This window comes from Garra rufa, chromosome 4 (assembly GCF_049309525.1).
Source record: "Garra rufa chromosome 4, GarRuf1.0, whole genome shotgun sequence".
NCBI lineage: Eukaryota > Metazoa > Chordata > Actinopteri > Cypriniformes > Cyprinidae > Garra > Garra rufa.
This window is the reverse complement of record NC_133364.1, coordinates 1,526,238-1,551,979: the sequence shown is the minus strand read 5'-3', so window position 1 is coordinate 1,551,979 and position 25,742 is coordinate 1,526,238. Positions and strand designations below refer to the sequence as shown.

Sequence of the window (25,742 nt, the reverse complement as noted above, 5' to 3'; positions counted from 1 at the left end):
AAATCATTTGATTCAGATCGGGACTTCAAATCATGTATTGCAAAATATTTGATTCAAATCGGGACTTCAGAGCACTTAATGTGAATCATTTGATTCAGATTGGGACTTCAAATCATGTATTGCAAATTATTTGATTCAGATCGGGCCTTCAAATCATGTATTGCAAATCATTTGATTCAGATCGGGACTTCAGAACACGTAGTATGAATCATTTGATTCAGATTGGGACTTCAAATCACGTATTGCGAATCATTTGATTCAGATTGGGACTTCAAATCATGTATTGCGAATCATTTGATTCAGATCAGGACTCCAAATCATGTATTGCAAATCATTTGATTCAGATCGGGACTTCAGAGCACTTAATGTGAATCATTTGATTCAGATTGGGACTTCAGAGCACGTATTGCGAATCATTTGATTCAGATCGGGACTTCAGATCACGTATTGCGAATCATTTGATTCAGATTGGGACTTCAGATCACGTATTGCGAATCATTTGATTCAGATCGGGACTTCAGAGCACGTATTGCGAATCATTTGATTCAGATCGGGACTTCAGAGCACGTATTGCGAATCATTTGATTCAGATCGGGACTTCAGATCACGTATTGCGAATCATTTGATTCAGATCGGGACTTCAGAGCACGTATTGCGAATCATTTGATTCAGATTGGGACTTCAGATCACGTATTGCGAATCATTTGATTCAGATCAGGACTCCAAATCATGTATTGCAAATCATTTGATTCAGATCGGGACTTCAGAGCACTTAATGTGAATCATTTGATTCAGATTGGGACTTCAAATCACGTATTGCGAATCATTTGATTCAGATTGGGACTTCAAATCACGTATTGCGAATCATTTGATTCAGATTGGGACTTCAAATCACGTAGTGTGAATCATTTGATTCAGATTGGGACTTCAAATCATGAATGTCTATGATTTGATTTGTCAGTAATAAATCTGCTCAACGCTGTTTGTAAAAATATTTAAGTAGTGTCCAAAATAAAAAAATATATGAAAATACTGCAAACTAGAAATGGCTCTGGTTATGACTAAAGTGCATCTTGACAAAAATAGACAAGCTCATACAATTAAAAACCTAATAATAACATAATTCTATTATATTTGTTCCGAAAACAAAAGGATTAGGACATAAAAGTATATTTATAACAGTTGGTAAACGCTGCCCAACTCAAAATAAGAGCGGAGCATGTGTTGTTTACTTGTGTTTATGAGCACAAAATGCATGCAACATCAGCATGCTGGATTTCTCCTGAGATCTTTCACATAAAGCTGGAGTCTCAGTGTTTTATAGTGTGTAAGCGTTCTCATGAGCTCCGGTGGTTTGGTCAGCTCTGACCGGCGGGTGTGTTTGAGGTGAACTGGACGGAGCTCTGCGGGTGATTCCTGACACACAAACAAACACAGTCTGTTACTGAAAGCTGTTATTTACATAATGTGGCATGTTTGCGAGAAAATGGATTTTTAACTCTTCGTGTTGTGTTTGGGTCATTTCGGTAAAGGGCCTTTCATGCGTTTTTCCATTCAAGTGCACTACTGTTACTTTTTCAAGTAAACATGCTAAGTGGACGTGTATGACCATTGCACTCGCATCTTGCACACAAGTGGCATGTTTTAAGACGTGTCAAGTTTTATACCTAGTTCCAAAACAGTGGACCAATCAGAAGACCCCGGAGGCGGAGCAAAAGTTGCAAGCTTTTGTTTACAGTAGCAAGTTGGGATGGCAACTGTTTTATTTGATGGGAACATGACGGAAGAGGCACTGTTATTCCATTAATGCATCACGCCTTAAAGGCTCGTCTCGAGACCTTTACACAGTTGGCGTCAAATAAAAGAGTTCCCATGCCAACTTGACGCGAGCACAACGGTCTCACACGTCTGTCTAGTGCATGTTTACATAGAAAAACAATGGAAAAGCAGTGCATTGGAATGGACGTGTGAACGCCCCCTGTACTTTGCGAATGTTAAGTTTACTTTCAGGTTTTATAGGTCTGCTGTTTTGCTTATTTAGGAGATACGAGCAGCTGTGCAGATCCAAAGCTAAAACCTCAGCAGTGAAACCGAACGGACCCGTCTGCTGCTATATATAGATGTACAGCATCATCCAGCTGTTCCCAGACCTGCAGCTCCTCTCTGATGTGTCCAAACCCCTGACCAGAGACCTGAATGAAAGCAGATGGCAGACCAGACCCTTCTAGAGCCGCTGGCTGTGTTTCAGGAGATGTTCTGTCAGTGGCTGGGGTTAGATGTTATATCAGGACACATCAGTCAGGATCTGCTCTGAACACGTTACTCACGTTCCTCAGGCAGGGCATAGCAGTGTTCACACGCGTGAGGAGATCTGAACCTGTGTTTGACCATAAGTGGGCATCAGAGCTGCTGGATCTGGTTCTGTATTAGAGGCTCCAGCTTCAATCAGACATCAAACGTGGTTGTTTCGGGAGCACATCTAGACATGTTCAGCAGCGGCTTTGTCTGTAATTACACGACACGTGAGAATGTCCATCACTCACACTGACAGCAGATCTTATGTAACTTCACTAGATTTGACTCACTGCAGCGTTAACAAGATTCAGTTAGAAGACAGACAGTAAACGTGAACATGATGGAAGATCTGCTTTAGATTGACATGATTCAATACAAACCAATCAGATTGATGGAAGATGGATGGATGGATGGGTGATAGATAAATGGATGGATGATGGATAGATGATGGATGGAAGATGGATGGATGAATGATGTATGGATGATAGATAAATTGATAGATAAATGGATGAATGGTGGATAGATGATAGATGGATGGATGATATACAAATAAATAGATGGATGGATGATGGATGAATGGATGATAGATGGATGGATGATATACAAATAAATAGATGGATGGATGATGGATGAATGGATGATAGATGATAGATGGATGGATGATATACAAATAAATAGATGGATGGATGATGGATGAATGGATGATAGATGGATGGATGATATACAAATAAATAGATGGATGGATGATGGATGAATGGATGATAGATGGATGGATGATATACAAATAAATAGATGGATGGATGATGGATGAATGGATGATAGATGGATGGATGGATTATAGATGGCTGGGTGATGGATGATGATAGATAGATGAATGATGGATGGATGGATGATAGATGGATGGTTGGATGATAGATGGATGGGTGATGGATGGATGAATTATAGATGGATGGGTGATGGATGATAGATGTATGGATGGATGGATGATGGATGGATGGATGGATGGATGAATTATAGATGGATGGGTGATGGATGATAGATGTATGGATGGATGGATGGGTGATGGATGATGGATGGATGGGTGATAGATGGATGTATGGATGATAGATAGATGGATGGATGATAGATGGATAGATGATGATAGATGGATGAATGATGTATGGATGATGTATGGATGATGGATGAATGATAGATAAAATGAATGGATGATGGATAGATGGATGGATGATAGATAGATAAATGGATGGATGATGGATGGATGATAGATAGCTGGATGGATAGATAGATAGATAGATAGATAGATAGATAGATAGATAGATAGATAGATAGATAGATAGATAGATAGATAGATAGATAGATAGATAGATAGATAGATGTGATCAGATGTGAGTTTAAGCAGGTCTGAAGTGTGTTAGAGCTCTGAACACTTGTTTACCAGATGAACATCATGAACACAGCAGTGATGCTCCAGTGTGACTGACGCTCATGTGTTTCACACCAGGGCTCGAGTTCATGTTCAGACTCTCAGCGTCAGCAGTGCTGGAAAGTCCCCGAGGAGCTCGCGCTCTCACCTACACACTGACGGGACGGCCGGAGCACTGGAATCTCACACCGGAGCGTTTGGGAATCGCCCCCCTCCGTCTCAGTTTCACTATTACTCCGTCTGTTTTCACTCTCCCGTCTACCTGTCGACCGGCGCTTGCGGTTAATGAGAGCGTGTTGTGAAAGCTCTTCCAGACGTGTGAGTCTGCAGTGTTTGCTGCTAATCGTTCAGACCGGAAAAGCGACTCATTTGAGCAGCTGCCGGAATGAATCGAGCCCTCATTAGTGCGCACTACATCTGTTCTCATTTAAAAAGACTTCTTGTTTTGACTTCTGTCGTGTTTTCATAATACGTTGATGCTCGGACATCATTGTGAAGCGCGCTGCAGCGGGACGCTCTTCCGGATGGTTTGTCTGGGAATGTCGAGGGATGTGGTGATGCCCTTCAGCAGACAGACTGAGACAGATAATTGGCTGGTCGTCTCTCATAGAGGAAACGCTGCCGTGTTCAGCCAAACCTGCCCTCATATGGCCACTTTCACAGACGCCTGTGTGTGTGTGTGAGAGAGAGAAAGAGAGTGTTTCCTGGGGAATTCCTCAACGCTGATGCACATTTGAATGGAAAGACACAAATATGTGCACTTATTTATATATATGCTACTGTACAAATAATTCTCAACTTTCTCTGACAGAAGAATAAGTCCTTTTATCTGTGTTGTGAAAGCGCAGCGTCACTTTCGACAGTTGAAAAATACTATGAGAATAAAGTTGGAATATTTCGAGAATAAAGTCGGAATACTATGAGAATAAAGTTGGAATACTATGAGAATAAAGTCGGAATACTATGAGAATAAAGTCGGAATACTATGAGAATAAAGTTGGAATACTGTGAGAATAAAGTCAGAATACTATGAGAATAAAGTCGAAATACTACAAGAACAAGGTCAAAATATTTTGAGAATAAAGTCTAAATACTACGAGAATAAAGTCGGAATACTATGAGAATAAAGTCGGAATACTACAAGAATAAAGTCGAAATACTACAAGAATAAAGTCGGAATACTATGAGAATAAAGTTAGAAAAACTACAAGAATAAAGTCGGAATACTATGAGAATAAAGTCGGAATACTACAAGAATAAAGTCGGAATACTATGAGAATAAAGTTAGAATACTACGAGAATAAAGTCGGAATACTATAAGAATAAAGTCGAAATACTACAAGAATAAAGTCGGAATACTATGAGAATAAAGTCGGAATACTACAAGAATAAAGTCGGAATACTATGAGAATAAAGTTAGAATACTATGAGAATAAAGTTAGAATACTATGAGAATAAAGTCGGAATACTATGAGAATAAAGTCGGAATACTACAAGAATAAAGTCGGAATACTATGAGAATAAAGTCGGAATACTATGAGAATAAAGTCGAAAAACTACAAGAATAAAGTCGGAATACTACAAGAATAAAGTCGGAATACTATGAGAATAAAGTTAGAATACTACGAGAATAAAGTCGGAATACTATGAGAATAAAGTCGAAAAACTACAAGAATAAAGTCGGAATACTATGAGAATAAAGTCGGAATACTACAAGAATAAAGTCGGAATACTATGAGAATAAAGTCGGAATACTATGAGAATAAAGTCGGAATACTATGAGAATAAAGTCGAAAAACTACAAGAATAAAGTCGGAATACTATGAGAATAAAGTCGGAATACTATGAGAATAAAGTCGAAAAACTACAAGAATAAAGTCGGAATACTATGAGAATAAAGTCGGAATACTATGAGAATAAAGTCGAAAAACTACAAGAATAAAGTCGGAATACTATGAGAATAAAGTCGGAATACTATGAGAATAAAGTCGGAATACTACAAGAATAAAGTCGGAATACTACGAGAATAAAGTCGAAATACTACAAGAATAAAGTCGGAATACTACAAGAATAAAGTCGGAATACTACAAGAATAAAGTCGGAATACTATGAGAATAAAGTCGGAATACTACAAGAATAAAGTCGAAATACTACAAGAATAAAGGCAGAATACTATGAGAATAAAGTTAGAATACTACGAGAATAAAGTTAGAATACTATGAGAATAAAGTTAGAATACTATGAGAATAAAGTTAGAATACTATGAGAATAAAGTCGGAATACTACAAGAATAAAGTCGAAATACTACAAGAATAAAGGCAGAATACTATGAGAATAAAGTTAGAATACTACGAGAATAAAGTTAGAATACTATGAGAATAAAGTCGGAATACTACAAGAATAAAGTCGGAATACTATGAGAATAAAGTTAGAATACTATGAGAATAAAGTCGGAATACTATGAGAATAAAGTCGAAAAACTACAAGAATAAAGTCGGAATACTATGAGAATAAAGTCGGAATACTACAAGAATAAAGTCGGAATACTATGAGAATAAAGTTAGAATACTACGAGAATAAAGTCGGAATACTATGAGAATAAAGTCGAAAAACTACAAGAATAAAGTCGGAATACTATGAGAATAAAGTCGGAATACTACAAGAATAAAGTCGAAAAACTACAAGAATAAAGTCGGAATACTATGAGAATAAAGTCGGAATACTACAAGAATAAAGTCGGAATACTACAAGAATAAAGTCGAAATACTACAAGAATAAAGGCAGAATACTATGAGAATAAAGTTAGAATACTATGAGAATAAAGTCGGAATACTACAAGAATAAAGTCGGAATACTATGAGAATAAAGTCGAAAAACTACAAGAATAAAGTCGGAATACTATGAGAATAAAGTCGTAATACTACAAGAATAAAGTCGGAATACTACAAGAATAAAGTCGGAATACTATGAGAATAAAGTCGAAAAACTACAAGAATAAAGTCGGAATACTATGAGAATAAAGTCGAAAAACTACAAGAATAAAGTCGGAATACTATGAGAATAAAGTCGAAATACTACAAGAATAAAGTCGGAATACTATGAGAATAAAGTTAGAATACTACGAGAATAAAGTCGAAAAACTACAAGAATAAAGTCGGAATACTATGAGAATAAAGTCGGAATACTACAAGAATAAAGTCGGAATACTATGAGAATAAAGTTAGAATACTATGAGAATAAAGTTAGAATACGATGAGAATAAAGTCGGAATACTACGAGAATAAAGTCGGAATACTATGAGAATAAAGTTAGAATACTATGAGAATAAAGTCGAAATACTACAAGAATAAAGTCGGAATACTATGAGAATAAAGTTAGAATACTATGAGAATAAAGTCGGAATACAATGAGAATAAAGTCCAAATACTACAAGAATAAAGTCGGAATACAATGAGAATAAAGTCGAAATACTACAAGAATAAAGTCGGAATACTATGAGAATAAAGTCGGAATACTATGAGAATAAAGTCGGAATACAATGAGAATAAAGTCGAAATACTACAAGAATAAAGTCGGAATACTATGAGAATAAAGTCCAAATACTACAAGAATAAAGTCGGAATACAATGAGAATAAAGTCGAAATACTACAAGAATATAGTCGGAATACTATGAGAATAAAGTCGGAATACTATGAGAATAAAGTCGAAATACTACAAGAATAAAGTCGGAATACTATGAGAATAAAGTTAGAATACAATGAGAATAAAGTCGAAATACTACAAGAATAAAGTCGGAATACTATGAGAATAAAGTCGGAATACAATGAGAATAAAGTCCAAATACTACAAGAATAAAGTCGGAATACAATGAGAATAAAGTCGAAATACTACAAGAATAAAGTTAGAATACTATGAGAATAAAGTCGGAATACTATGAGAATAAAGTCGGAATACTATGAGAATAAAGTCGGAATACTATGAGAATAAAGTTAGAATACTATGAGAATAAAGTCGGAATACTACAAGAATAAAGTCGGAATACTATGAGAATAAAGTTAGAATACTATGAGAATAAAGTCGGAATACTACAAGAATAAAGTCGGAATACTACAAGAATAAAGTCGGAATACTATGAGAATAAAGTTAGAATACTATGAGAATAAAGTCGGAATACTACAAGAAAAAGGTCAAAATATTTTGAGAATAAAGTCTAAATATTTTGAGAATAAAGTCGGAATACTACAAGAAAAAGGTCAAAATATTTTGAGAATAAAGTCTAAATATTTTGAGAATAAAGTCGGAATACTACAAGAAAAAGGTCAAAATATTTTGAGAATAAAGTCTAAATATTTTGAGAATAAAGTCGGAATACTACAAGAAAAAGGTCAAAATATTTTGAGAATAAAGTCTAAATATTTTGAGAATAAAGTCGGAATACTATGAGAAGAAAGTTGAAATATATTTATTCTCAAAATATTCCAACTTTTATCTCGTAATTTTAGATTTAAAAAAAAAAATTCAACTTGTCACTAAAACGCTGTTCTACTTTTGAAAGTTAAATTTTGTAAATGTACTTTTATTCATTTGTACTTTTCTGCAATATAGTCATGTTCTTTTGTGGATGGAATGTAGTCAAAGTGCTAGAAATAGCTTGTGTTTATGCAGAATGGCTTTGTTTGTTCAATGACGCGTCGGGTTTAGTCTTCATCCCTCTGGTGAGGTAATGTTCACTGATAAAGTCCTTTTATCTGTTGTGAAAGCGCAGCGTCACTCTCGACAGTTGAAAAAGAGAAATGAGTTGGTCTTTCTGCTCCGGCCTCATAATGAGTCTCAGACTGATTCAGACTGTGTGTGTGTGTGTGTGTGTGTGTGTGTGTGTGTGTGTGTGTGTGTGTGTGTGTGTTGATCAGGTGTGTCTGAACGCCCTGTTGTTGGGCGTCCGCCTGTGGTGGTGATTCGTTTCCTCACATGGCTTTCCCAGAACATTCCAGTCACGATAAAACCAACATCAGCCTAAAATACCTCTGCTCTCTCCTCTCTCCTCCAGCTGCCCGCTGCATCATTCCCAGTCGTGGTGAAGATGGGACACGCCTACGCCGGCATGGGCAAGGTAGGACCTGGTGATGTCATTGTGCATACTGCATCCTGATTGGTCGTCTGTGAAGCTGTGAAGTGTTTGTGTGTGTGTGTGTAAGTGTGTGTAAGTGTGTGTAAGTGTGTGTAAGTGTGTGTAAGTGTGTGTAAGTGTGTAAGTGTGTGTAAGTGTGTAAGTGTGAGGGTGGAGGTCTGTTCCTCTCATGATCTCAGATCAGTGTCTCTGAGGTCTGGGTGGAGGTACAGTATGATGGGGTTTTCCAGAATCTTCTAAAGTGAACTGACGTTTCCCAATCACTTCTTAATGTCATCACTCGTTGGTTTTCATCAGTTTGTCTTTAAAGTCGTCAGATGTGTTTAATCTGATTCTCCTGAGCTTCTTAGTTTATTTACATACTGTGCACCAATGATTTTTCAAGATGAATAGAGTGTTCAATAGTATCTTTGGTATCTTTCTCACTTTTCTTTATAAACTGTCTTATTTATCCTAAACTTCTTAATGGTAATGTATAACATTTTTCAACACTGATAATAACCCTAAATGTTTTTTTAAGCAGCAAATCAGCATATTAGAATGATTTTTGAAAAATTATGTGACACTGAAAACTGCTGAAAATTCAGGTTTGATCAAAGAAAAAAAAATACAGTTTAACAGATATTCACATAGAAAACAGCTATTTTAAATGAGAAAATATTTTCACTATTTTTACTGTATTTTTGATCAAATGAACGCAGACTTGCTGAGCAGAAGAGACGCATCAAAAATTGTTCCGTAGTCATTGCACAGTCGGGGTCGAAGGGGTCGTGGTGTCACAGGGTCATGTTCATGTCACATCATTGTCTGTTATTTCCTATAAAAAACACTGGAAAGTACCTGCAGATGTTCAGCAGAACTCTGTTTCACATAAATGACTGGTTTTGTAATAAATAAAAGACATGTACACTGCCAATCAATAGTTCAGTAAGATTTTTAATGCTTTTAAAAAAATGTTTCTTCTGCTCATCAAAGCTGCATTTATTTGATCAAAAATACTGAAAAAAGTGTAATATTGTGAAATATTATTTACATTTATAATAATGATTTTCTATGTGAATATATTTTTAAATCTAATTTAGTTCTGTGATCAAAGCTGAATTTTCAGCATCATTTCTCCAGACTTCAGTGTCACATGATCCTTCAGAAATCATGCTAATATGCTGATTTATTATCAATGTTGGAAACAGTTGTGCTGCTTAATATTTTGTTGGAACCTGTGAAAAACAGCCTTTATTTAAAATAGAAATCTCTTGTAATAATATAAACTTCCATCTAAAAGTCTGGGGTCAGTACATTTTGTATATTAAAAATAAAAAAGGTAATTGCGACTTTTTATCTCACAATTCGGACTTTTTCTCCTCGCAATTTCTAGTTTACATCTCACAATTCTGATATAAATGCACAAATGTAAGTTATAAAGTCAGAATTGCGGGATATAAACTCAAAATGGCAAGAAATAAAGTCAGAATTGCGAGATATAAACTTTATAACTTTATATCATGCAATTCTGACTTTATTTCTCACAATTTTGAGTCTATATCCCACAATTCTGAATTTATTTCTCAGAATTGCGAGTTAAATCTCACAATTTTGACTTTATAACTCGCTTTTGTGCATTTATATCTCACAGTTGTGAGAAAAAAGTCAGAATTGTGAGATAAAAAGTAAGTTCCCTTCTTTTATATCACACAATTGCAACTTCATTTCTCAGAATTGCGAGTTTATATCTCACAATTCTGAGAAAAAAAGTCAAAATTGTGAGATAACAAGTTGCAATAACGTTTTTTTTATTCAGTGTCGAAAATAGGCTTCCATGGATAATACAGTAGAAATGTTAAATTTCTGTCTCATTCATTTTTGTACTGTGCTAAGTTTTGACTTTAAGTTTTGAAACCTGTTTTTAAAACAGTATGTAAACGTGCAAATCGGCTTGTTTGAAAAATACATTTTTGTTGGTCTTTGATAAAAGAATGAATGTAATTTGACAAATGTCGTCAAAGGATGCATTTTGTGCCAAAGCAATGAGAAGAGTTTTGAAAAAGTGACCTAAGTATTGAGAAATGTGTCCTAGCGATTGTCAAAAACTCAAAAGTGAATGCGCTTTGAAATAATGTCCAACTAAAAAGACTCACTTATGAATATAGTTGTAAACTATATTATCATAGTAATATTTTTTGGTAATGATTAGTATGCTAAAGAGTGAACTGTGGATTGTGGGTAATGTGTGATTTGTGTTTGTGTGGCAGATAAAGGTGGAGACGGCCAATGATTTTCAGGACATCACCAGCGTGGTGGCCATCGCTAAAACCTACGCCACGGCCGAACCCTTCGTCGACTCCAAATACGACATCCGCATCCAGAAGATCGGCAGCAACTACAAAGCCTACATGTGAGAACACGCATGTGTGTGTGTGTGTGTGTGTGTGTGTGTGTGTGTGTGAAGCGTTCCGCCCTGCACTGGCGTCTTCTGGGGTTTGTGGGTAACCAGAGTCGCCAGTGGTGTGGCACTGGACAGATGTGATGCAGCCATGTGAAAGATGCTGGACCCACGTGTGTTCATCTGTGCTATTTTATTATTCTGGGTCCGTTTGGACCTGAAGAATTGTTATTTTATAAAACAGTGCTAACTAAAATATTTTTCTAATGTAAATGTGACCCTGGAGCACAAAACCAGTCTTAAGTAGCACGGTTATATTTATAGCAATAGCCAAAAATACATTGTATGGGTCAAAATTATGCCAAAAATCATGAGGATATTAAGTTAAGATCATGTTCCATGAAGATATTTTGACAATTTCCTACTGTAAATATATCAAAACTTAATTTTTGATTAGTAATATTTATTTATATTAGTTAGTTGGCTGGCATTTTTGTTAGCTAAAATTAAAACCATCTCGGACCACAAAATACTTTAAAATGTTTATACTACTACTAACTCACTACTAAAATGACTAAATAAACTAAAAGTAACAAATGAAAAAAAAAAAAAAAAAACGTAAAAATATAATAAAATAAAAAATAAATATAATAAAAATTTATAAATATTAAAAATATTAAAATAAATAAACAAATAAAAAAAATAAAGACAACTAATTAACTAGTGTAAAGTGAAAAGAGAAAATATAAACAAAGAAACTAATTCTAAGATGTGACCCTGGAGCACAAAACCAGTCGTAGGTAGCAATAGCCAAAAATACAATGTATGGGTCAAAATTATGCCAAAAATCATTAGGACATTAAGTAAAGATCATGTTCCATGAAGATATTTTGTAAATTTCCTACTGTAAATATATCAAAACTTAATTTTTGATTAGTAATATCCATTGCTAATATCCACAGTCATTTTTATTTTGACATTGACAGTAATTCATTAACTAATGGTAATGAACATATACATATTTATTTATATATTTATTTATATTAGTTACTTAGTTGGCAGGCATTATTGTTAGCTAAAATGAAAATCATATATATATAGTTAATTTTTTTTAACAACTAAAATAACTAAATTAACTAAAAGTAACCGTAAAAACTATAAAAACTATATGGACATATTAAAAACAACTACAAAAAAAGCAAAAATATAAACATATAAATATATATATATAATAAAAATATAAATATATAAAATAACTAAATAAACTAAAAGTAACAAATAAAAAATAATAAAAACTATATGGACATATTAAAAAAAAGACAACTAATTAAGTAATGAAAATTTAAACATAGCAGCTAAATCTAAAATGTGACCCTGGCGCACAAAAACAGTCGTAAGTAGCGATAGCCAAAAATACATTGTATGGGTCAAAATTATGCCAAAAATCATTAGGACATTAAGTAAAGATCATGTTCCATGAAGATATTTTGTAAATTTTCTACTGTAAATATATCAAAACTTAATTTCTGATTAGTAATATCCATTTGCTAAGAACTTCATTTGGACTACTAGGTGATTTTCTCAATATTTATATTTTTTTGCACCCTCAGATTCTAGATTTCCAAATATTGTCCTATCCTAACAAACCAGACATCAATGGAAAGCTTATTTATCCAGCTTTCAGGTGATGAAATTTCAATTTCAGGTGGTCCAGGGTCCCAACAAATGTGAAAAAAGCAAAGTTTTGAATTTTGAGTAGCATGTTTGTACCACAGGATTACTGCATTAAGGTCTGTTTTATATATAAAAAAAATGAGTAATGCTTTGAAATGTTAAATTACGCATGAATCACCCCTTTCAGATTATGCCCTCATGCCAGAAATATCATATCCAACCTGGACGCCAGATCCTGTCAGAAAATATCTGTTTGTCTGGTAACAGAACGACTATTCAGCCTAATAACGCAAGTCCTGTCTGGTAGCCAGAACTGTATTAACAGGCTTCTATCAGCCAAAAAGTTGACTAAGCAAAGCCAAAGAAGAGCCGATGCAGGAGACAAAGTGATGATGGTAAAAAGGAGTTTATTGTATCTTAGTTGTGTATCTTTCAGTGTTCTGGCTTTGACTAACACAAACCAGTAGTGTTATACCAGACTGCTTCAAAACAACATTTCCTTGAGTTTCCATAAACATTGCCATTTATCTCGTATTTATGAAGACAAACAGCCCTTGAAACACACAGCCATGACTAATCAGTGGATAAATCAATGAAATGGATATATAAATGATTGTTATAATTGATTATAATTAAATGGACTAATAAAATGAATGAAGAATACATGAATATAAAAGAAAGAAAGCAAAACACACAGTTTACACCAAAAAACCCGATGATGTAACAGCAGTGCTGGGGAGTAACTAGTTAGATATAATGGAGTTACGTCATTTAATTAGAAAATAAATACAATGTTACAGTTACTGAGAAAAATGTGTAATTAAATTACAGTTACGTATGAAAATGTTAATGATTACAAAAAGAGATACATCTGAATATTCACACACACACACACACACACACACACACACACACACACACACACACACACACACACACACACACACACACACACACACACACACACACACAAACATAAGGGTCAATTGCTGAATAAATACGTTTTCCATTGATGTTTGGTTTGTTAGAATAGGACAATATTTGGTTGAGATACAACTATTTAAAAATCTAGAATCTAAGGGTGCAAAAAAATCTAAATATTAAGAAAATCACCTTTAAAGTTGTCCAACTGAAGTTCTTAGCAATGCATATTACTAATCAAAAATTAACATTTGATATACACTGCCACTCAAAAGTAAGATTGTTTTTTAAAGGAGACTTTTCTGTTCATCAAGACTGCATTTATTTGACTAAAAATACAGAAAATAAGGGAAATGTTAATGCAATTTAAAATAGTGATTTTCTAGTTTAAAATATAATTTATTCCTATGATGCAAAGCTGAATTTTCAGCATCATTACTTTAGTCTTTAGTGTCACATGATCCTTCAGAAATCATTCTTATATACTGATTTATTATCAATGCTGGAAACTGTTTTTTTTTTTTTTTTTTTTTTTGGAACCTGTGATACTTTTTTCAGGATTCTTTGATGAATAAAACGTTAAAAAAAGAACAGCCTTTATTTAAAATAAAAAACTTTTACAACAATAAACATCTCGTTCAAAGTTTGGGGTCAGTCATTTTTTTCTTTCTTTCTCTCTCTGAAAGAAATGATACTTTTATTCATCAAGGACGTGTTAAATTGATTAAAAAAGTGATAGTAAAGGCTTATAATGTTAGAAAAGATTTCTATTTTAAATAAATGCTGTTCTTTTTAACTTTTTATTCATCAACGAATCCTGAAAAAAAGTATCACAGGTTGCAAAAAAATATTAAGCAGCACTGTTTGCAGCCTTCAGTGTCACACGAACCTTCAGAAATCATTCTCATTGATAATAAAAGTAATAAATAAGTATATTAGAATGATTTCTGAAGGATCATGTGACTGAAGACTAGAGTAAATGCTGATAATAATTCGGCTTTGCATCACAGAAAAAAACATATATATATATTTGAAACATTATTAAACTAAAAAACTGTTATTTTGAATTGCAATAATATTTCATAATATTATTTTGTCTGTATTTTTGATCAAATAAATGGAACTTAAATGGAAAAAATAAAAAACATTAAAAATCTTACTGATCCCAAGCTTTTAAGTGGCAGCGTCTTTACGGTAGGAAATATCTTCATGAAACATGATCTTAAAAGAATGGCATAAAAGAAAAATGTATAATTTTGAGCCATACAATGTATTTTTGGCTATTGCTATTTAAGACTGGTTTTGTGCTCCAGGGTCACATAAGGGTTTATGAATATGCTTCATTTTTTCAAGATGAACTAAACAGTATAATAGCTATTTAACTATGATGGAAGTGATGGATGTGAGTTTGTTTCAGGAGGACGTCCATCTCAGGGAACTGGAAGGCCAACACAGGTTCAGCCATGCTGGAGCAGATCGCCATGACTGACAGGTGTCAATCACTCACTCACTCACTGATTGATGACAGCAGGTGTGACGGTCAGCTGATTGTTTGGTGTGTCCGCAGGTATCGTCTGTGGGTGGACTCGTGTGCGGAGATGTTCGGAGGTCTGGATATCTGCGCGGTCAAAGCCGTCCACGGCAAAGACGGGAAGGACTACATCATAGAGGTCTGACCTTTCCCACAGTGCATTACATTTACCCACAATGCCCTGCGTGCAGATCTGTCAGATGGTCCTGATGCTCCAGTGGCTTCTGCTTAATCATTCATAAAGTGCTGAGAAAGTAACACAAGTTATGTAATCAGAGAATATCCAAGTTACTTTGTTTTCCATCTATTGACTGACAGCTCTCCTGTCCTGTTCTGAGAGAAATTCCCTTTGAGCCGAGGCTTATTCATTTTACTTTTGGTGCAAAAGGGCTTTTAGAGTTTGCAAAAATATTACTTTTATAAACCCAGTTCAGGTGACCAAAAAAAAACACAAAAGTAACATAATGTGTTACTTTCCATAAAAAGTAACTAAGTAGTCACTTTTTCATAGAGTAACATAAGATTGTAATGCGTTACTTTTAAAAGTAATTTTAGTGTAAGTTTAGTGTTAGTTAAACTCCACTTTGAATGATGTTTTTTCAGTGATTCTAACCCTAACCCTAATGTACAGTCGTGGCCAAAAGTTTTGAGAATGACACAAATATTAGTTTTCACAAAGTGTGCCGCTCAACTGCTTTTAGATCTTTGTTTCAGTTGTTTCTGTGATGTACTGAAATATAATTACAGACGCTTCATACGTTTCAAAGGCTTTTATCGACAATTACATGACATTTATGCAAAGAGTCAGTATTTGCAGTGTTGGCCCTTCTTTTTCAGGACCTCTGCAATTGGACTGGACATGCTCTCAATCAACTTCTGGGCCAAATCCTGACTGATAGCAACCCATTCTTTCATAATCACTTCTTGCAGTTTGTCAGAATTAGTGGGTTTTTGTTTGTCCACCCGCCTCTTGAGGATTGACCACAAGTTTTAAGATCTGGGGAGTTTCCAGGCCATGGACCCAAAATGTCAACGTTTTGGTCCCCGATCCACTTAGTTATCACTTTTGCCTTATGGCACGGTGCTCCATCGTGCTGGAAAATGCATTGTTCTTCACCAAACTGTTGTTGGATTGTTGGAAGAAGTTGCTGTTGGAGGGTGTTTTGGTACCATTCTTTATTCATGGCTGTGTTTTTGGCCAAAATTGTGAGTGAGCCCACTCCCTTGGATGAGAAGCAACCCCACACATGAATGGTCTCAGGATGCTTTACTGTTGGCATGACACAGGACTGATGGTAGCGCTCACCTTTTCTTCTCCGGACAAGCCTTTTTCCAGATGCCCCAAACAATCGGAAAGAGGCTTCATCGGAGAATATGACTTTGCCCCAGTCCTCAGCAGTCCATTCGCCATACTTTTTGCAGAAGATCAATCTGTCCCTGATGTTTTTTTTGGAGAGAAGTGGCTTCTTTGCTGCCCTTCTTGACACCAGGCCATCTTCCAAAAGTCTTGTCCTCACTGTGTGTTCAGATGCGCTCACACCTGCCTGCTGCCATTCCTGAGCAAGCTCTGCACTGGTGCCACTCCGATCCCGCAGCTCAATCCTCTTTAGGAGACCATCCTGGCGCTTGCTGGACTTTCTTGGACGCCCTGAAGCCTTCTTAACAATGCAGTGGAAAGTTTTTTTGGGGATTAAGTTAATTTTCATGGCAAAGAAGGACTATGCAATTCATCTGATCACTCTTCATAACATTCTGGAGTATATGCAAATTGCTATTATAAAAACTTAAGCAGCAACTTTTCCAATTTCTAATATTTATGCAATTCTCAAAACTTTTGGCCACGACTGTACACAAAATTACTTACCTGATTTAAAATAAGAAGCATTACAATAAACTAAAACAGCTAAAAAGTATGATATTCATTTTCTTTTTTGAATTCAGTCTTTACAAAAGAGTCAAAAAACATTGAAATAACATTTGGTTACTTGAAATAAAATAAACATGAGCTTAAAATAAAACAGAAACATATTCCATTTAGTGAAACTTGATTTACTAAAATAACTACAACTAAAACTGACATTATATTAATAAAAACTAAGCGTTGGTGTGTGTTTGTGGGTCACTGGCGCCTCTCAGTGGATGCAGAAAATCACTGCAGTCTGTAGGACATCAGCTCTGTTTTCTGTAGAAAAAAAAATAATAATAATCATTTTTACTTAAAATAATGTGAAAAACATTTGTAAGGTACAGTTGTAAGCAGGGTTATTATCATTAGCAAAAACTAAAGCCATACAAAAATCATTTCTTGAAACAAAATGAATGTTAACTGAAATAAAATTATTTTTATTTATTTTGTTACAGCGAGCTGCCGAAGCCAACATTACCTGTTTCCCGAAAATAACTAAAACTAAAAGTGTTAAATAGTAATGAAGAACTACTAAATGTGACAAAACACACACACAAAAAAAACTTTAACTAAATTAACTACAATTCAAAAAATAAAATAAAATTCAAAATATTAACAAAAATTATAGTGGTATATCAGTTATACTAAAATAACACAGATTTTTATATATGCATTATAGTAGCATTATTTTAGTAAATAATTGTCTGTGACTATATTACATAAGCATTTATTCATTTATTTATTTGTTTGTTTCAAGTAATACAAGTTTATTACGATTTAATTTGACATGAAGCTATTATTATCATTTTTATTCCAATTTTCACATTTCACAATAAAACAAACAATACAGAGCTACATAATACACACCAGAAATCATGAAAAATATACACAATCAAAATAAAATGTGACCCTAGATCACAAAAATAGTCATAAGAGTCAAAATTACACATTATCTGAAAGCTGAATAAATAAGCATTCCATTTGTTAGGAGAGGACAATATTTGAGCGAGAATCAGCTATTTGGAAATCTGCAATCTGAGGGTGCAAAAAATCTAAATGTTAAGAAAATCACCTTTAAAGTTGTCCAAATGAAGTTCTTAGCAATGCATATTACTAGTCAAATGTGACCCTGGACCACAAAACCAGTCATAAGGTTAAATTTTACAAAACTGAGATGTATGCATCATGAAAGTTCAATAAATAAGCTTTCTATTGATGTATGGTTTGTTAGGATAGGACAATATTTGGCCGAGATACATCTATTTGAAAATCTGAAATCTGAGGGTGCAAAAAAATCAAAATACTGAGAAAATCACCTTTAAAGTTCTCCTAATTAAGTTCTTAACAATGCATATTACTACTCAAAAATTACATTTTGATATATTTATAGTAGGAATTTTGCAAAAAATCTTCATGGAACATGATCTTTACTCAATATCCTAATGATTGTTGGCATAAAATGAAAAATTATCATTTTGACCCGTGCACATAAAGACAAATCCTTCATGTTTAATCTGAGTCTGCTGCATGCAGTGTTGAGTTTGTCACAGTGCGAAACAACCCTAATGGCCTTTGCTTTGTTAAATGTGAGCTGTGTGTGTGATGATCAGGTGATGGACAGCTCGATGCCGCTGATCGGTGAACATGTGGAGGAGGACCGGCAGCTGATCTGTGATCTGGTCATGAGTAAGATGGCCTTCGCTCTGCTAGGAATCACAACGCCGCTCACGTCCACTAAGGTACCGCAGTCACACACTCACTTCCTCTCAACCTGAGCATCAGTCTGTGGAGATTAACACCTGTGTGTGTCTCTAGACTCAACCTGGACCACAGACCACTCAACCCCGACGAGCTCCAGGTGAACAACACACATGTCAGAAGATTTACAGATCATTTACTCACACCATTGTCATCCAAGATGTTCATGTCTTTCGTTCTTCTGTCGTAAAGAAATTGTTTTTTGAGGAAAACATTTCAGGAATTTTCTCCATATAGTGGACTTGTAAGTTTGAACTTCCAAAATACAGTTTAAATGCAGCTTCAAAGGACTCTAAACGATCCCAGCCCGAGGAAGAAGAGTCTTATCTAGTGAAACGATCTGATATTTAAAAAAATACAATTTGTATACTTTTTTAAACTCAAATGCTCGTCTAGCTCTGTGTGAACCCTGTCGAGAAACTCATTCTCATTTTCTCCTCCAACTTCAAAATCATCCTCCATCGCTGCAGAAGTACCGACCCAGTGTTTAAGAATATGAAACACCCTTTACAAAAAAGGATAAAACAGCGATGATTTTGAAGTTTGAGGAGAAAATGAGATAAAATGCACCAGAAAAAATGACAAACAACAGAGAAAAAAAAATGATAAAAATAAAATGTGACCCTGGATCATAAAACCATTTTTTTTTAGATTGAGATTTATACATCACCTTAAAAAGCAGAATAAATAAGCTATATTTGGCTGAGATACAACTATTTAAAAATCTGAGGGTGCAAAAAAATATTGAATAATAATAATAATTTTTACTTCAAATCATGTGAAACACACGTGTAAGGTACAGATGTAAGCTGATATTAGCTAAAATCAAAGCCATGCAAAATTCATTACTTGAAACAAAATTAATGTTAAGTGAAATAAAATTATTTTTATTTGCATTTATTTTATTACAGCAAGTTGCTAAAGCCAACATTTCTTGATTCCCTAAATACTAATAAAAACTTTAACAAAATTAACTAAAATTCAAAAACAGAGATATAAAATTAAAATCAAATTCAAAACATCAGCAAAAACTAGTGGTGTATTAATTCAATTCAATTCAATACTAAAATAACACAGATTTATAAATGCATTATAGAAGCATCTGTTGCACTTTATTTTAAATACTTTGAATGTGATTTTAAATACTGTTAATAAATAATTGTCCACAATTCCATAATTGTCATGACTATATTATATAAGCATTCGTTAAAAAGCAGAATAAATAAGCTATATTTGGACGAGATGCAACTATTTGAAAATCTGAGGGTGCAAAAAATATTGAATAATAATAATAATTTTTATTTCAAATCATGTGAAACACACGTGTAAGGTACAGATGTAAGCAGGGTTTTTATCATTAGCTAAAATCAAAGCCATGCAAAATTCATTACTTGAAACAAAATTAATGTTAAGTGAAATAAAATTATTTTTATTTGTATTTATTTTATTACAGCAAGTTGCTAAAGCCAACATTTCTTGATTCCCTAAATACTAATAAAAACTTTAACAAAATTAACTAAAATTCAAAAACAGAAATATAAAATTAAAATCAAATTCAAAATATCAGCAAAAACTATAGTGGTATATTAATTCAATTCAATTCAATACTAAAATAACACAGATTTAAATATGCATTATAGAAGCATCTGTTGCACTTTATTTTAAATACTTTGAATGTGATTTTAAATACTGTTAATAAATAATTGTCCACAATTCCATAATTGTCATGACTATATTATATAAGCATTCGTTAAAAAGCAGAATAAATAAGCTATATTTGGACGAGATGCAACTATTTGAAAATCTGAGGGTGCAAAAAATATTGAATAATAATAATAATTTTTATTTCAAATCATGTGAAACACACGTGTAAGGTACAGATGTAAGCAGGGTTTTTATCATTAGCTAAAATCAAAGCCATGCAAAATTCATTACTTGAAACAAAATTAATGTTAAGTGAAATAAAATTATTTTTATTTGTATTTATTTTATTACAGCAAGTTGCTAAAGCCAACATTTCTTGATTCCCTAAATACTAATAAAAACTTTAACAAAATTAACTAAAATTCAAAAACAGAAATATAAAATTAAAATCAAATTCAAAATATCAGCAAAAACTATAGTGGTATATTAATTCAATTCAATTCAATACTAAAATAACACAGATTTAAATATGCATTATAGAAGCATCTGTTGCACTTTATTTTAAATACTTTGAATGTGATTTTAAATACTGTTAATAAATAATTGTCCACAATTCCATAATTTTCATGACTATATTATATAAGCATTCGTTAAAAAGCAGAATAAATAAGCTATATTTGGACGAGATGCAACTATTTGAAAATCTGAGGGTGCAAAAAAAATATTGAGAAAATCGCCTCTAAAGTAGTCCAAATGAAATTCTTAGCAATGCATATTACTAATCAGAAATTCAGTTTTGATATATTTACTGTAGGAAATTTACTAAATATCTTCACGGAACATGATCTTTACTTAATTTCCTAATGATTTTCGCCAATGAGAAAATGTGATGGGAGTTTTTCGACATACCCTAACTGTCTTGAACCGGAGTACACAGTTCACGCAGAGCTGGACAAGATGATCGTATGAGGTTAAAAAGTATATAAATGTAATAAAAATAAAAAAACCTGATCGTTACACTAGATAAGACCCTTCTTCCTCGGCTGGGATCGTTTAGAGTCCTTTGAAGCTGCATTTAAACTGCATTTCGGAAGTTCAAACTCAGGGCACCATAGAAGTCCACTATATGGAGAACACTCCTGAAATGTTTTCCTCAAAAAACATTATTTCTTTACGACTGAAGAAAGAAAGACATGAACATCATAACAAGAGGGTGAGTAAATCACATTCTGTACATTTTTGTTCTTCAGGTGGTCCTCGTTCAGGTTCTGCTTCTCCGTCTCAGTCGGGTCAGGCGTCTCCTCAGCGCGCCCGATCTGCCACTACCTCGCCCAGTCAGGCTTTCCAGCCCGGTCCCATTCCCGCCAGCGGAGCCGGATCACAGAAACAACCCGCGCAGCTCAAGTAAGAGCCTCGTCAGGCCTGCTTCACTTAAACACTTATTAAATGTTCTTAAGAGGAGACACTGCAGGCAAAAACAATATTTTGATGCACCTGTCAAGTTTGAGATTTTGGGCTTTTTAGTGTTTCATAAAGTGTTTTTTTCACACTAGTGAAAAGAAAACACCCAAAAGACACTGTTAAGTGTTTCTTTTATAGCACTTTATCTATTTGTGTCGATAGATTTCAATTACAATACAGATTTTTAAAGGCCAAGAGTTTTTACTCCTACACTGAGCCATAAATCTCCACTTCAGCAGCACTTACACACACCAAAATTAAAATTTTTATTCCTGACTATAAGGTTTTTACAGAGGGATTTGTTCATATAGAATGAGCTTGATTTTATTCTAACATTTTATTCCTCAAAAATGGTTAAAAAAATACAGTTTTCTGTCTGTTTTAAGGTTTTTTCTGAATTATGGAGTGACAAAATGAGTTAAACAAGGATTTGGAAACTGACTTCATCCAGTGTTTAGATTTTTGTACTAGAAATTAGTGCATATTTCATTAAATAATGCATCATTTGCATATTTAGAAAACTTGTAATACAAAAAATGTTTGCAATTATCAATATAATCAATCAACTGGGTAAGTAAGGTGATAAATATTAGTTCATTTTTTTACCCTATTCACCTGCAGTGTCTCGCCTTAAACCGCAACGATTAAAGGATTAGTTCACTTCCAGTACAAAAATGTATAGATAATTTACTCACCCCCTTGTCATCCAAAATGTTCATGTCTTTCTTTCTTCAGTCAGAAAGAAATTGTTTTTTGAGGAAAGCATTTCAGGAATGTTCTCCATATAGTGGACTTCTATGGTGCCCCGAGTTTGAACTTCCAAAATGCAGCTTAAATGCATCCAGCCGAGGAAGAAGAGTCTTATCTAGTGAAACGATCATACCTGAAATGTTTTCCTCAAAAAACATGTCTTTACGAGTGAAGAAAGAAAGGCATAAACATTTTGGATGACAAAGGGGTGAGTACATTATCTGTACATTTTTGTTCTGGAAGTGAACTACTCCTTTAACGATTCGTATGTGATCTGAGATCAGTGTTGATGAATGGTCGTTGTGTCTTGCAGTAAATCGCAGTCGCTCACCAACACCTTCAGCGAGACGCTGCGTGGAAACCCGACGGACGACGAGGCCAAAGCAGAAACCATCCGCAGCCTCCGCCAGTCCTTCGCCAGCCTGTTCTCCGACTAAAACACACACATGCGCTGATCTGGCGGCGGTGTGTCACCTCTGTGTTTGTTCGGTTCCAGTTCATTTGGTCGTGTCGCATCTTTAATAATCCGCCGTCAGACAAACACACGCGTGGATCATCGGTTCTCCATATCTCATGATTTGTTTTAATGGAAGATTTTTTTAAAACATGACAAACCAGCGGCTCTCAACTCAAAATAAGACAAAACAAGCTTTAAAATAAGTCAAGTCTGATTTATTTCTTATAACTTATACAATACAGATAGTTTCAAAGCAGCTGCACAGGAGAATCGGTGATGCAGAAACTCAATTTCAGCTCTACAGAAGACTATAGGGTCATTATTCAGATCAATTCCGTTCAGTGTTTATTCAGTTGTGTTTAGGTCAATAACATTATCAGTGTTGCAAAATATGTCAGCTACTAAAGCCACTAAAAAAAGCCAAACAGACCAAAATTCAAGATGAAAACTGACTTATTTCATATATTTTTTTCCTAAACAACAATCATTTTTATTTAAGGGTTCTCTTGGAAAACTTGGAAAAATGAATGAAACATTAATAGTTCCATTATTAAATTCCATTAACCATATGCGACCCTGGCGCACAAAACCAGTCTTAAGTTAGCATTAGCCGAAAAATACATTGTATGGGTCCAAATTATAATTTTTTCTTTTAATGCCAAAAATTGGACATTAAGGTCATGTTTCATGAAGATATTTTTGTAAATTTCCTACCATAAATATATCACACTTAATTCTTGATTAGTAATATGCATTGCTAAAGAACTTCATTTAGACAATATTTAGATTTTTTTGCACCCTCAGATTCCAGATTTTCAAATAGTTGTATCTCGGCCAAATATTGTCATATCCCGACAAACCATACATCAATGGAAAGCATTGAATTATTCAGCTTTTAGATAATCACATTTAGTCAGAATTGTGAGATACAAAGTTGCAATTGTGAGAAAAAAAGTCAGAATTAAGAGATACAAAGTTGCAAATTCCGAGAAAAATAGATTTGAAAGATACAAAGTTGCAATTGCAAGAAAAATTGTCAGATTTGGGTCAAAAGGACCCTTATGACTGGTTTTGTGGTCCATGGTCACATATGGACCATGATGAGCATCCAGTTCTTGAATCTTATTAAATTATTTATTTTATTTGTCATATATTATTTATTATTTAATTTTATAATTTAAATATAATTATTTATTATGACTTTTATATAGATTATTTAATTATTTTTACAATTATTTTAATATATTGACCCATTAAATAGAAAAAAATGACATTATCTGCGCCTAGTGTTGGATAGTGAAGGTTGAGAGCCGCTGTGATAAACTCTTTCTTGATTTGTGTTCAGTGATTTGTGTGTCAATGAATCAAATGGGAGTGAATCGGTGCGTTCCTGCAGATTCTCTCTCTCTCTCTCTCTTCCAGCAGGAGCGTCTCGCGTGTCTAAAGCCATGGTCAGATCTGATGCAAACGAGTATCGAGCAGCAATATTCCCGTGTAGGAATAGAGCTCCGTCTTCCACCTGCCATCAATCTTCCCTTTATGAAGCAGCGCGATCTACTTGAGCTTCTGTCGGTTCTTCTACAGTATCTCTGGCGTCTGGATTGATTTCATTTAAAGCAATGCAGAAGAACATGCTGGAATTCTTGATTTACTGCAATGAAAAAACACTCTCAGCTAACAGGGAATGTTCTCGGAACGTTCTGGCAACGCTATGAACAAACGTTCTTCCAGTAACATTAATAGAACATTCGTTACCTGTTCTTTAAGTGTTCTCAAAAACATTTTAGTTTAACGTTCTTCTAACGTTTTTTAAATGCTACTGTTTGATTCAGAGCGTTCAGAGAACATTCAAAACGTCTAGGTTACGAAGGTAACCCACGTTCCCTGAAGGAGGGAACGGAGACGTTACATGGGATCTCGCCTGAGAGACCGATCATCTCTGAGCCTTATATAAAAAGGCCAATTGCAAATTGGCGAGTGGACGTGCGCGTCGGCCACTCCCCCGTACATACGGGTATATAAGATGGCGGCGCGCATCACTCAAACAGGTTTTCGCTGAAGAGCCGTCAAGCCGGCGTCAGCGCGACGCCAGGGGCGTGGCAGGGGAATGTAACGTCTCCGTTCCCTCCTTCAGGGAACGTGGGTTACCTTCGTAACCTAGACGTTCCCCTTCAGTCGAATCACTTCGACGTTACATGGGAACTAGCCCTATGGAAAAGGCCACGACCCTGACGCCGCGTTACGCAACAACTTCACGTGCTGACAAGTATACGTGCCGGCAGGCGAAGTGTAACGTAACCTTCCCAACGCCCCGAGGCCCAATAAGGGGGCCCTTCCAGGGATGCCAGTGTACTGAAGCATGGGTTGGGGGGGCGGAGCACATGAAATCTTTACATGTGGAAATGAGAATAAT

At 34.6% G+C, this 25,742-nt stretch overlaps 1 protein-coding gene across 1 annotated transcript; it reads left to right on the top strand.

Annotated features, from left to right (window-relative positions):
- Positions 1-8,691: 8,691 nt before the first annotated feature.
- On the top strand, positions 8,692-24,459 carry LOC141333370 (synapsin-3-like). The gene is made up of 8 exons (XM_073838352.1): positions 8,692-8,829; positions 11,097-11,239; positions 15,240-15,314; positions 15,390-15,492; positions 18,870-18,998; positions 19,075-19,117; positions 21,912-22,065; positions 23,186-24,459. The coding sequence occupies exons 1-8, from the start codon at positions 8,800-8,802 to the stop codon at positions 23,307-23,309; spliced, it is 801 nt and encodes a 266-aa protein (XP_073694453.1). The 5' UTR covers positions 8,692-8,799; the 3' UTR covers positions 23,310-24,459.
- Positions 24,460-25,742: the final 1,283 nt, after the last annotated feature.

Excerpts from the sequence above, each read along its gene's own strand:
- LOC141333370 (XM_073838352.1), top strand. The coding sequence starts at position 8,800 with ATGGGACACGCCTACGCCGGCATGGGCAAG. Across the intron at positions 11,240-15,239 it reads AGCAACTACAAAGCCTACAT|GAGGACGTCCATCTCAGGGA; the intron begins GTGAGAACACGC and ends AGTTTGTTTCAG. Across the intron at positions 15,493-18,869 it reads GGAAGGACTACATCATAGAG|GTGATGGACAGCTCGATGCC; the intron begins GTCTGACCTTTC and ends TGTGATGATCAG.